This window comes from Micropterus salmoides, unplaced genomic scaffold (assembly GCF_014851395.1).
Source record: "Micropterus salmoides isolate LMB-PRFRI ecotype aquatic unplaced genomic scaffold, ASM1485139v1 Ms_hic_scaffold_3571, whole genome shotgun sequence".
Taxonomy (NCBI): Eukaryota; Metazoa; Chordata; class Actinopteri; order Centrarchiformes; family Centrarchidae; genus Micropterus; species Micropterus salmoides.
Genome location: NW_024042897.1, coordinates 27,689 through 41,779, shown reverse-complemented (window position 1 = coordinate 41,779; position 14,091 = coordinate 27,689). Strand labels below are relative to the sequence as shown.

The following is a 14,091-nucleotide window of genomic DNA, read 5'->3' as shown; positions in this document are numbered from 1 at the left end:
AAGGTCTCTAAAGCATTTCACATAACTTGGAGTCTCCTTCTAGACGTATTAACAGCCTTACAATCCCTCCTGAGACTGTGTTGCTTGAGTTGAACAAATTGGAGATAGAAAGATTCTTATCTTTCCACCTCACTAATTCTTTACCTATTCAAATAGCTCCAAACAGCTATATTTTACTTCTTCTTTCTCCTAACATTTGTTTTAATATTATAATTAATTATCCAGCCTATTTCCTAACTGTTTTTGTTTTTTTCAGAATGGTTTTAAAAATTCATGATCACTAATGTAATTACCTTATTGTCAAGGGTGAAGAGGAAAGAGTCATTCTCCCTTTTGTCGGCCTCTGCGTCAGTGATGATCTCCCCGACATACCTGTGGAAGCATAGGGAGGGGTAGGGGGCTCAGAGCGCTGAATCTGTTAAATATTTCATGCTAGAAAACACTGAATGGAGTAATTTCTCTTATCTGAGCCTGTCCTCACTCGCAAATGAATGTTCCTTGACGGATATCCTGCATGGCCCTCACTCCCCAGCCCATCTTCTGTGTCCTGAAGACCTGCAGCCGGGCTCTGAAACAAAAAAGGTAATTATGTGATCCCAAAGCTGACAGAACGGCAGCATACTTTAGAAGAACATTAAAACAAAACACGACATTGATTTAATTCAAGAAAACAAGAGAAAAACAACTTTCAACAACTAATCCCTTTCCTGGAAGATAGAATTGAGTTCTTTTTCCACTCGCCTGGTATAAAACCTCCACCACACCCAACAAATACTCCACACATACATTAAATTATTATTATTATTATTTAAATACATTTAAAAAATAAAATAATACAGAATTTTAAGATTAAGATTAGGTAAGAAAGCCGGTCTCAGCCTTAGTTTAGAAAGGTGGTATTATGCTTTTTGCCTTTTTCTTATTAGTTATATACTTAGTACTTAGTTATATATCTTTTTTGTGCATGTAAAAAAAAAAACTGGATGCAATGGAGTGATTGTATTGGGGCCATCCACAACTTTTGCCAGTGGAAGCTCATATATACCTGTATGCATATGTACATACATGTCTGTGGAGAATAATAATATGCCCTAATTTACATACACACCCATGCATGTAGCCTAGACACACGCAAACGTATCTGCTCGCATTTAGTAAATAAAGTAAGCAATCCCCTCAGAGACAGTAGAATAAAATGGAACAAAATGTAAATGAAATATTGTAATTTATCTGATGCTATTACAGTGGACAACCAGTACCATGACGCCTGAACACACATGTATGGCCATTAAGTAGTTTACACAAACAATCAATCCAGCTCAGTAACTATGGATACATCCTGCCAGAACGTCTGCTGCGTCTGGTGAGGTGAAATTATTTATTCTGTTTTTTACAGTAGCTGGATACAGCATGGAGTACGGCATCCCCCGCTCTGGGAACTGTTTCTACACTGTATCAAACTTCCTACACTGCTGAAGCACCTTTTTATTTAACCTTTATTTTAACAGCAAAGGTCCCATTGAGACACAGTCTCTTTTACAAGGGAGTCTTGTAAAGGGAGCACCTCTTGAGAAAGACCCTGAAAGAAGGAAATCCTGTTGCCCTGCCACTTGACTCTCCTCTTCTCGCGAGTGGCCTGTAGAACAGCTTCTCTACATGAATGCGGAATGTGGTGGTGCTGGCACGGTGGATAAAACGTATGCCTTTAGTCTGAGAGACCCCACTGTGACACGTCCACCAATGTGTCCCTGAGCAAGACCCTTAACCCCTAGTTGCTCCAGAGGTGTGCAACCTGCGCTTTGGACAAAAGCGTCAGCTAAATGAATAAATGTAGTGTAATGAATGTATAAAGAGAACTGGATCCAGCGTCGGCAGTGGGGCCCTGTTCATTCCTATGAAAGCTGCTCAGTGGTATAAAATTGCTAACTGAATACTTCTGCATACTGCTTCATATACAAATATTAAACAACAGGAAAAGCAGTAGTATTTTCAAAGGAGGTTTGGTACAAATAAGAAACAGCCACAGTGAGCTATTAAATGAAGATTCACAGGCGACACCTCAAAAGATAGAACATGTCACCTCAGTCCATTCTGGACCACTCGGTTCCTGCAGGTTTTCCAGCAAGAGCAGATGTGGTTACACTCAAACAGCACTGGGGGCTCCCGCTGACAGAAGTCCAGTGGTAGTTGACCCTCCTACGTTTGCACCAAGAGACATGTAACAAACGGCTATCAGGGATAAAATACACATTTTCTGTTTAGATAAGTTGTCTGCTGCTCTGAGAGAGCCAGATGTTAGATTCTTTATACCTAGCTAGAAACTGATTTGTGACTTACGAAAAATAGAAATTAAGCAGGTCAACCCTGGAAAATCTAAACCTGTAAATACTGCAGGCAGAATTAAACAAAAAGGACAATAACAATTTGTTAACATCCCAAAAGTCTGCTTAAATGTGTTAGTTAATCCACTAGAAGTGTTTTATATTAGTCACCAGTAAACATGCCTGTGACCAAGTGGAAGTGATGTGTAAAAAAAAGACGAATATATTTGCATTTTGCACGTGTGTGTCAACTTACGCTGTCATACCAACATCGTAGACTGAGCTGACCACACATGCAGGCACTGGATGAGCAGTCATCTGTACAGCTGCAGTGCTGAATGACAGAATCAGTGAGCTAATATAAGTCAGATATGACATTTTGCAGCTTTTACATACACAATCTTTTATGTTTTTATTATTTAATGTACTGCAAGCCTTTGGTTTCTCTTTGAATTTGAATAGGTGAAAAAACTACGACAAATTCATATTGAATATTAAACATCAGTTCATTCCACCTTCTGCACTGTAATAAACGTTTAATTTACAGAGACCTGTAAGTGAGTGATGTCCTTGTCTATGTTCAGTGAGGAGGTGACACAGTTGTCTGGTACATATTTAAAATTTTCAGGGCACGGCTCGTTGTCAACACCATTGACACAGGTGATAGGAACTGCCTCGTACCCCCGAGAAATGTCCCTAAGAGAAGGAAGTTTATGGTTATAAAATCTGATTCAAATATGCAAAAAAAAATGCTATAGAAATGGATGAAGAGAATATCACAGCAGAGTAAAGAAAACTGACAAGACATCATCTATGTAAGTACCAATACCAGAATGAATATAAAGAAGATAAAGAAAACAATGCATGGTAAACACCTCTGTTGTCAAAAATGCTAACTTCAAGAATTCAGGTAAAAGGTGCAGTGGTGTACATGTTACATAGACCTATATATATATATATAGTGAGTTAGCAGCTGAGTCACTGTGGCAGACAAAGATCCCATGAGAACACACAATCAATATTTTGATTACTGTAATTAATCTAGCTCCCAGCTCCAAAATGTATTTGGGATACCTCCGGTTTTAGGCTATATTAATTGGCTTTTAACCTGAATTGTAGTTGATATATAGCTAGCTTTTCACAGTGGTTTGTGGCACACACAGCAATATTATACTGCAACCTGAGTTTATCTACACACTCTATGACTGACTAAAGTAATGCAACTTCCCGCCCTACACACTGGGAGAGACTAGTTTTCACAACAAACTCGCTAGACTCACACACAGGTTACCCACAAAGCCACCTTCCTTAAAGGGGAAGGCTCGGCTGGTAACACACAGGTACAGTTAGGCTTTCGGTGTGCTAACCTGAGTTGGAAGAAGTATTCAGGTCAGTTACAAAACAGTAGCCTAAACTACTACATTGCAAAAGTACTAATACCAACCTCACATTGAAAATAGTTCACTTCAAGTTTTCGATTCTAAACCGTACAATGGTTTTTACCTTATGCTTATGCTAGTATTACAGCAGAATGTACTTACAATAGTCATTGTGCAGTAAAATGGACCTTGTCGGCGTTTTACTATTATATGTGATGTTTCTTGATTATTATAAATGTTGCATTAAAGTGTGTCTTGGATTTTACTGCTGTGATGTTTAAGGTTTTGCTCATTTTAACTACTTAGATAGGTTAGGTAGTTTAAGCTACAGCAATCCATCAGATTCTACAAGATCATGTTTGCACTATTTGAGAATGTACGATATGTTATTTAAACAAAATGTGTAAATTGATACTTAGATTGATATATATTGCGATACAGCCTAAACATATTGAGATATATTATTTATAAGCCATATCACCCAGCCCTACATCAATGTATTACAAATAACAGTTCTATACATGCAATTTAGAAAATAAAAATTAATATTATTATATAACCCGGCCAACACACACAGAGCAGTGTTGCCATCTACCTGCTGAGCACTCTTTCTCCATGAAAGTCCCTGGCTCTCCTGGCATCAGTCAGCTTTTTGTTGGTGTTGAGGGCTGTCCACACCTTGGAGCCGTAGACGCAGCAGTCCAAAACAGTCTCTCCCTCCCTGTTCCTCTGATTGACGTCAGCTCCACGAGACAGAAACAACCTGCCGGTGGAATTTGTTTATGTTTTCAGTTTAAGTCTGCAGACTAGTTTAGAAATGTAGCAAAACACAACTTAGACAACACAGTATGTTTAAAAAACAAACAAACTATTGTATCAAGGGATAGACCAATATGATTGTGGCGTTGAAGCTAAAAGCCAATATCACATTTATGACTAAATATGCCAGTAGCTAATCCACTTTATAGCCAGAAGTATGTGGACACCCATATGCGATTCTTGAACATGTCATTAGAAACAGTTGGCATTAATGTGCTGCTATAAACAGCCTCCAATAATAAACAGGGATTTACTCCCATTCAGCTGCAAGAGCATTTATGAGGTCCAACACTGATGTTGGGTGATAAGGCCTGGCTCACAGTTTAGGTTCCAAACTGTTCCACATCAAACTGGGAAAAAAACACAAACAGCACTCAAAAACTAGCTCACAATAGCAACTTATCAATCACAAGGTAGCCTCGTCCTAAAGCCTTCCCTACTTTCTGGTCCATTTTCCTCTAAATAGGACCATAATTTACTAAATGAACATGAGTGAACACCATACTGTATTACAGAAGACTTGAAACTAGCGAGTGAGACCATAAACTCATTAGGAAAGTATTTACTGAGGTAATAAATCAGGTGAGAAGTAGGCTCATTTTGCTATTGAGTCCAGTGCTGGCCATTAGAAAGAATGCAGGTTTAAGGCACAGCAGCTTTACTCACATTCACTCTCTGAGTTATTCTCACATCTGCTGTGAATACTGACAGTGGCCATTCCTCTAGGGGCAGTGGACAGCTGAGACTTTCTTGAGGAGAGCAAAGTGAGCATAAAAGGTGTCATCTTTTCTGCAAACAAATTGTTTTTTTATTTGTGGAAGTGTGGGCATGCTAATAGAATTTAGTTCTGAGGTCTGTTTGCACATAGGGGGTTGTAAATACTAGTAAGAAAAAAACAACACCAATGGAATTCTTGGCAGATAATGTGGCTGGCATCTGTGGAACATCCATCAACTTTGACTGCATTTGAGCATCAAGCATCACTGATGTAAACACTCCAGAACATGGCCAACTGTGATCTGGGATGCTGTGGTGCAGCCAGGTCTCTGTAAAGTAGGGTTGCCACCTGTCCCTTAAAATACGGAATTGTCCCATATTTGAGAACTAAATAGCGCGGCCCGTTCTGAATCAATAAGGGACTTGGTTTGTCCCATAATTCCGAATTGTCTTTAATGCAGCATCCCATGCAAATCATTCCATCATTCTGTGAAGACTTGTCCTTTTCTACCCCTGATTGGGTAATACTCCCTGCCATTGCTGGTTTGATTTGTTGCTGTTACATGGTGAAATTATTTCAAATCCTTGTATACTAGTGTGCACGTTTAGCTCAGTCGGTACTGTGCAGGACTCACTTGCAACGTCGTAAAATTAATTCCAACTAACTGCAGATATTTTTTTTTATCCCTTCTTAAACAAATTGATTATAAGGACACTTTTTCACATGTTCACAATAAAGCATGTGCTGCAGTGTGTGCACGTCCTGGGGGTTGATTCATAAACCTATGGACACTTATTTTCATTTCCTTGAGGAAATTCCATACTGTATATAAAAAGGGAAATTCAGAGGAATCCAATCACATGCTTGATGATGGCTTTTTCAAAAGGAGCGTCACGCAAGCTAGTGTCCTTCAGAACTCTTCAAAGTAAAAGCTCTTAATAAACTCGACATAAAGCATTGCAGCAAAAAGTTTTGTCGTGCTTTTATTTTGGAGGCACAATCACTTACGAGGAAATGAATGTGTGAGTAACTGTAACTGTCATGACTGAGATCTATTTCAGCACCAGCTGCTGGTTTTGGTTTTGGTTCTGGTTCTTCATCAGGTTCTGGTTTTTCAGGTTCTGGTCCTTCTTCAACTTTGCGTTTTTGCAATTATCTAAATCTTCGTTTAGAGTCAATCTTCTTTCATTATTTTAATCTCTGGATTCCTCTGCATCTTTGCACCAATGGTCTTCTGCTCTAAAAATGTTAAATTATACAACTTTTTATCTCTTTTCTCTAAAACCTATTTTTGCGAACTCGTCCCAGACTGTTTCGCCAATCGACCTGAAACTATGGCAGGATCATCTACGGACGCTACTAATGAAAAGTTATCAAAATAATTTTTATACATCAATCTCTTTTTTTTCATAAATTTTTACTTTTTTGTGTCTTTACGTACAATTTTACATAAATCAGGGTGGCACGGCGGTGCAGTGGTTAGCACTGTCGCCTCACAGCAAGAAGGTTGCCCCGGCCTTTCTGTGTGGAGTTTGCATGTTCTCCCCGTGTCTGCGTGGGTTCTCTCCGGGTGCTCCGGCTTCCTCCCACCATCCAAAGACATGCGGACTAGGTTGATTGGTGTGAGCGTGAGTGGTTTTTTGTCTATGTGTGGCCCTGCGATGGACTGGTGACCTGTCCAGGGTGTACCCCGCCTTGCGCCCGATGTCAGCTGGGATTGGCTCCAGCCCCCCCCAGCGACCCTGTACGCAGGGTAAGCGGTTGACGATGGATGGATGGCCCGTAAATCAAAATTGGCATAAACTATTGTAACCAAACTTGACGCATCTGTTCAAATGCTTGGCCCGAGCTTCACTGAGCAGCCCTGGGATATTCTTCCACTAGGTGGCGCTACAGTTGCAAAAAGTTTATACCTCGTAATTTATTTTTCTACTATCAAAGCAATCTGCCCATCAAGTAGGCCTGCCAGCAATAATATCTAGCCCGCGGGCCGCCAATTGCCAACCACTGGCCTACTTGACGAGTATCAAGCCAAACTGCACAATTTGCTGGCCAGTATTCTGTGTGGTGCACGGTGGCCAGTCAGACGTGTGACAATAGGCTAAATAAAAACTGAAAACATAAATACATAAATATATTTACTGACCAATCATTAAAATGGTGATAAATTAAATTTAGAAATGTTTGCAGATAGGTTATTTATGTAGGTTTTATTGTTTGAATGGTATTACTGCTGGTATTACAATGACAAATATTTAAGCCAAAATCTGTGTTCACACCACTCTTTACAGTTACTCAAGTTCAACAGCAATTTCTCACCCTGTCCATCATCAGCCACATCATAAGCATCGCAGCAGCCACTGGTTATGTGGAAAGGATATTTTCCAGAGTGACGAAACAAAGTTGGTCAGCAATGTGCTGTGTGGAGCTTATTAGGAGTGAGCTTTTTCTGTTCATAGTTTTACTGTAGCTGTTTGAAAGACATTTATAAAAGGAAGATAGCTTATTATAATGTCCATTGGTATCAATCTTAATACGTTCCTGAAAACATATTTTGAGTTATGATATACCACCACTGGCACACCATCGGGCCTGTCGTTGCCAGGCCCTCAATCAGTGTGGCCCCTGCTGTGGCAGGCGTCCCTTATTATTTTCTATCTTTCGGCAACCCTACTGTACTGTGTGCACAACAATCTCTAAATTCCAGTACCGGGTTATATTTTGGACATTTTGGAATTGGTCCAAGCTGGGTTAGCCTAGCACCTCTAGGAATGGCATTTGATCCTGCTGGTTTATTTTTTATTTGTTTTTTTAAATGTGCCCCCCTTCTGAGTTTATACCCCAATCCACCCCTACCTCCCCTCCATTAAATCATATTCATGTTATTAACAATGGACTAATGAATGAATAAAGCTCTGTGTAACCCAAGCGATCTTTGTTCCCGGACTACACACTCACATCACACACTCCAGGTGGTTCTCTCTCACAGCAACATGAAGCGGTGAGTCACCGTGAACGTTGACAGCACTGAGGTCGCATCGAGCCTCCAGCAGAGCTTGAGCGATGTCATCACAGCCCGACAAAGCCGCCCAGTGCAGGCAGACATTCTCTTCCTGAACAAGGAGCAGATAAGAGGTCAGCACAAACCTCTAAAAGGTGCATCGTGGAGTTTAAATGGGAATTTAATTTTATTTATCACATTTGGATTGCCTCTGTGGGAATGGGTTGTGACCTCACTTAAAAATTGAGGCATTCACCAACATTCTCAATTGCCTATAACAGCCTGTATAGGCCTACTGTTTTCTATGTGAAGCACTGGTCGGATTTCCCGCAAAAATCCATTAGCTTACGTCGGCTATGACGTTTATGTGCGCAATACGTGAAATCATGTCAAACACAGTAGGTTGCTTGCTAACGCCAAGCAGTTGCAAGATACCTGACATAATTTATTTTCAGGCTTAAATATGGGTATTCTGTTGGTTGCAATCTAAAATCTTACCGTTATATGCCACTAAAAATTACACAAACGCACCTTTAACTTACTTATTTATTGATTTTGAGACTGACAAAACTAAACACTCTTAGTTTGTGATAACTTCTATGGACCACTGAATCGATACAACAGAATTCAGAGAGGCTTGGAGGGAACAAAGCTCAAGAGAATAAAATGAGTGATGGAGTGGTGTAGGCGGTGTAGCACACAAATTTGCAATAGACAACTTTGTCAGCATCCTAAAACTTATTTGTGACTAGTACTGCACCTGCTCTTCTGTGAGATAACTGTTGTTGTGATTTGGCGCTATATAAATAAAATTGAATTGAATTGAAAAGCACTGTGTATATGGGACCAGATATCGTTGATGCCCCCATTACACCTAAAGGTTACACTTACTGCTTTCTTACAGACCCAACAATACGCCTGCCGGTTATTCCCAGTGACAGGCATCAGCCATGGTTTAAAGTCTGTGCCATCCAACCAAAAACTTTATTCTTTTAGGCTACTGTCAAAGCCTTTATTAACATTGAAACCGCTTTATTCTTTTTTACATTTAAACATTTGCAAAGAAACTTACGCACACTATCTAACAAGCAAAAGTAATGTTCTGGTCTGACATTTAACACACAAAACCTAAAATATGGACAAAGCTTTTTTCACCCATCACAGTGATGACTGAAAATACTCAATACAGACAACTCTAGCGTGGGCACATTGCAGCTTGTGGAATGTGAGACTTGCGTATGCGAGTGAAATAGTGGCACTTTATAGCCCTGAGCCTACACAGAAGAATCCCACAGTCACTTTGCTCTGCCCACTATGCAATTTAAATAAATACATTCACTCACACTGGTAGTACACAAACTCTTCAGGCAAAAAGGATATTCACATTGAAAAATTGTATAGCGCCTTTCTAGTCTTTTCAACCACTCAAAGTGCTTTTACACTACATCTGCATTCACCAGTCATACACATTCATACACATTCATACACTGAGCCTAAGTGCTCAAACGGAAACTAACATTCACACTCATTCATATGGCGGATTTCGCCAGGGGCAAATCGGGGTTCAGTATCTTGCCCAAGGACACTTCGACACACAACCAGGGAGAGCCAAGGATTGAACCGCCAACCTTCCGATTAACGGCCAACCCGCTCTACCTCCTGAACCACAGCCGCCTCTGACATGGCTGTCAGATGCACTGACACAGATTAATTTTTTTGCCACATGCCATTTTCAGCTGTGCAACCCTATACTTTTAGTATGGATACAACACACTTTTAATAAATGAGACCCCAGGTTCCTACAAAAAGTAAAGCATCAGTGTGATATCCATGATGTTATGTCTATCACTTGAAAATAAAATAAATTGAAATGAACCAGTAGGTAGAGCCAGTGAGGCATGTTACTTATGTCTAGTTAAATCGATAATGTTAGTATTGACCAAGAAGAGATGATTTCTAGCATTTATGTCTCAAAGTCTTGTGACTTTGAGAACATAAAAAAAATCAAATGATCTTGTAATCGAGATTAGGGATCAATCGATATGTTTTTTTCCAGGCCGACTCCGATACAGATTATTAGTAACCAATTAGACTGATGACCGACTGATATATGGAACAGATATACCTTTGCTGTAAAAATTTTTAAATCTTGGTGTCAAAATTTAGAATAACACAAACATTGTTGAAAATAACAAGATTAAAGTTAATTGTCATGTTTAATCTTTATAAATAGTAAATTAAATGAATTAGAGATCCTTCCCAGAGATCGACTTGTTAACTATGATTGATAAATTATCATAAACTTTGTCTTTACCAGCTGCCATTTATACTGTATTTATTTTATATTGTTGTTAGGATTTTATTGATACATTTATTGATACTATTTATTTGTTCTGTTCTTTATCTATACTCTTATTGGTTTTTCATTACTAAATATTTGCCTTTTAAAAACATGTTATTTTAAAAAGAAGAAAACAGATTGTGGTGTCAGCGTGTCGTTTGCACTGACCTTGTCCCTGATGTTTACATCGGCCCCTCTGGCCAGCAGCAGGTGGACCAGCTCCTTGTGCTTGTACTCGATGGCCCAGGTGATGGCGGTCCATCCACCAGCATCCTGCACAGACAGAAGTTATAAAACTCGTGCAAAGATTGACACTAACACCTGACTTGTTATTTACACGAAAATAACTGTTAGCAGCAGTTAGTAAATGAGGCAGTGTGTGTTTTTACCTGACAGTTGATGAATTTGGAAGCCTTGGAGAGCAGATGATGGACTATATCATAATGTCCCAATTTAGCTGCCAAATGCAGACAGGTGAATCCCATGACATCCTGGGATGACAACACAGGATGACATGAGTCCAAGAGAAAGGACATTTCATTGGCTTCTGGACTCCATGAGAGTTGTGGGTGAAACAGGAAATTGGAATGGACACCAGTGAACAGAACCAGTTCAGAAAGGTACCTAAACGTTTCCCCACAGTCTAGAGTAGAGGTGCTCCTATCAGGATTTTTTGGGCTGATCACCGAAAGCAGTATTGGCTGGTACCGGTCACCAATCACTGGGTCTATTTGAAGTCTTTTATTTATCATGTAGCATTATACAGTATATTTTTTTAATTAGTCCTAAAAACAAACTATTAAGTATTAAAATTAACAGATGATAAAGTATCATGAAATGACAACTGTTCATTTTAGGAAACATGGGCAACAAATTCCACTCCCTCTGACTTACAGACTTAAACCATAGAAGCCTGTGCCTGGTTACTGCGAACATCTTATATTATAACAAATATAGCTTTCCAGTGGAGTAAACTACAAAAACAGAACAAACAGCATCTTTATAAATCTTCAACTAAAAACAATGCAACAAAAGTAGCCGCTTTTTGCTCTGGAAAGCTCCGGCAGGTTCTGTGGGTTTTAGGGGGTAGAGAGAGGAGCAGAAAGATGGAGAGTGGGCTACAGAGGAGTCAAAACTGTCATCAATGAGACTGAAAATAAGGGAAATTTTAATAAATAAAAGTACAATGTTAATTCCATATTATACTATACCAAAAGTGTTATTATTATTACTTATTAAATTCATTATAATTTCATATGGTTTACCACTAGTATAGCCTAGGACTAATATTATTTCAGGGGGGTATTTTCATCTATTAAATCCTTGGGCAAGATTGATTTTCTAAAGGTTAAAAATAAGGGAGATTTACGGGGAAACATTTAAAATGGAGGATACCGGTTGAGAACAGAAAAATATGGGAGAATCCCGGGCGAAACGGGAGGGTTGACATGAGAGGACTAGAGAGAGGAGTGGGGTTATGTTGGGCTACATCCACACTACTACTACTGACTACTACTACATTTTTTAAAACAGTTTTATAACAACGGCGACATTCACAGTACAAGTGTTATTTATACAGTAGGCCTAAAAAAATATTTTAATAAAAATACTGAAACTAAAACTGTCAGTAGCATCGTGTTTTTGCTTTGACTGACAAGACCAAATCAGAAAGCAAAATGTGAGTGTCTGTGTCATCCTTTTATAAAGTCCTCCGTTTTTGCCCACGGGGTCAGCAGCGTTTTCAAATATCTTCAGATTCACGGTTTTAATCTGGACGGGAGGAAGAAAGTAGCAAAAGGTCTCCGTTTTAAAACAAAAACGCATTGAGAGAGAGAAGCAGTCATCTGATTGAGTGGTACCTCACACAGAAGCGTCAGCCTCTCTCTGCCTGATGCGCTGTGGGTCAAGACAAATAAACTCTGGCGGGCGGCTTGTGTGTGAGATGAGCACGACCGCGACAGTTTCACATTATCGTGCCTGCTTGTTGCTCCGCTTATCTGATTGCTGCTCAACTCTCTTTGTAAATGATTAAATAGGCGCATCAATCGCTTCCTGTCTGAAAAGGACTTTGGTGCTAGCTAGCTTTGAAAACCGCTCAGACCACGTAGTGAAACCATTTTAGCTGCAGTTGAAAATTGTCTGGTGAGTATTGCATCTGATCGGCTTTTCTGATCGGCCTTTTTAGAGACCAATTACGATCGGTGGCCGATCGATCGGAGCACCCTTACTCTAGAACGTAGTTTAGGCTTAAAAATAGGGAGATTAATAAAATGTTCTACTATTCATAGATAGGGCTAGACGATTTCAACTAAAATCAAAATCACGATTAATTGAACATTTCACCTCGATTACGATTATTGAACAATTATTTAGTTTTTTGCCCCTCACATTTCACTGACAAGTTTTGTACTGTAAATATGCTAAACTATTAAAGCTGGGTTTATTTATTCACAGATTTCACAAATCCATTATCTTAATGTTTATTAATAAGGTAAGGTTGACATGCACATTACAGACACGGTTATTGGGCGCATCGCCGCTGCTGAATTATGACCGCTGCTACTAAAATTTCACTCAATTATTTGATATCAAAGTGGCACAAATGATTTTCACCCGCACATTGTGTGAGCACGGTAAATCACGCTTTGCTAGCTTCCTCTGCTCATTCATCTAAGGACATCTACGTGACAGGTGCAGTTATAAGAGCAGCGGGGTTAGGTCTTTTAACTGCAGTGCAATGTGTTTGTGTAACGAGCAAGCGGGAAGCTTCCAGTCTGAGACGTGAATCCAATGCAGAAGTGCCATAAACCTTCATTCCGAGTATGCTTCAGGGCGGGATTATTTGCGATTGACAAATTACCATGGCAACCTGTCAATCAGGCTACACAGACTCGTACCCACGGCACTGTGTAAATTTAACCAGGGCCGTTGAAAAAGCTTGTCAACGTCAAGCGAGAGAGTTATAGACAATAGGGAGCATGAATGTGTCGATGTGACAAACTTTCTTTGATCATGAAGCCTAATGTTGCTCTGCGACTCACTTATCAGTGAAGTGTATGAACGCCACTGCAAAGTCTCTGTTAACAGACAGTCAGACAGCGTTGCCTCTATTAAACATCTGGATCCTCCCTACGCTGCATCATTTGAAACTAGGATGAACTGGTCGTGGCTCTCTCTCGTCCAGATGCTGTCTCTCCCTCTTCATCTCCTTCAGTTGTCATGCATTAGTTCCTGTTCTTGACTGTTTTTGCTGTGGCTACTTTGACATACTGTGGTGTTGTTCTAGTTTGCTTTCTGCTGTTGTGTAAAACATTTTAATTGTAGTAGATATAAGTTACCCTAGCCATTGAAATTAATATGAAAACCATGAATATCGCACACTATTTACTATGACATTATACAGACTGACCTCTCTCAGCACACCCAACACAAAAGATGATAAATGGTTTGACAAGCATTAAAGGAAGAGCAAGTGATTCTGCAAAAGGATTGTTAATATTTGAACTTAACTG

General features: G+C 39.6%; 1 protein-coding gene across 2 annotated transcripts in view; it reads right to left on the bottom strand.

The window, feature by feature from the left end:
- Positions 1-293: 293 nt before the first annotated feature.
- The window catches only part of LOC119884592 (histone-lysine N-methyltransferase EHMT1-like), a gene marked incomplete at its 3' end in the record, with an annotated part of 38,062 nt that continues 24,264 nt past the window's right edge, over positions 294-14,091 (bottom strand). For both annotated transcript variants that reach the window (XM_038694977.1, XM_038694978.1), the window contains 9 exon segments: positions 294-372; positions 482-568; positions 2,081-2,196; positions 2,578-2,655; positions 2,873-3,017; positions 4,296-4,463; positions 8,196-8,350; positions 10,748-10,852; positions 10,969-11,070. In XM_038694977.1, coding sequence (XP_038550905.1) covers positions 294-372; positions 482-568; positions 2,081-2,196; positions 2,578-2,655; positions 2,873-3,017; positions 4,296-4,463; positions 8,196-8,350; positions 10,748-10,852; positions 10,969-11,070 — 1,035 coding nt within the window.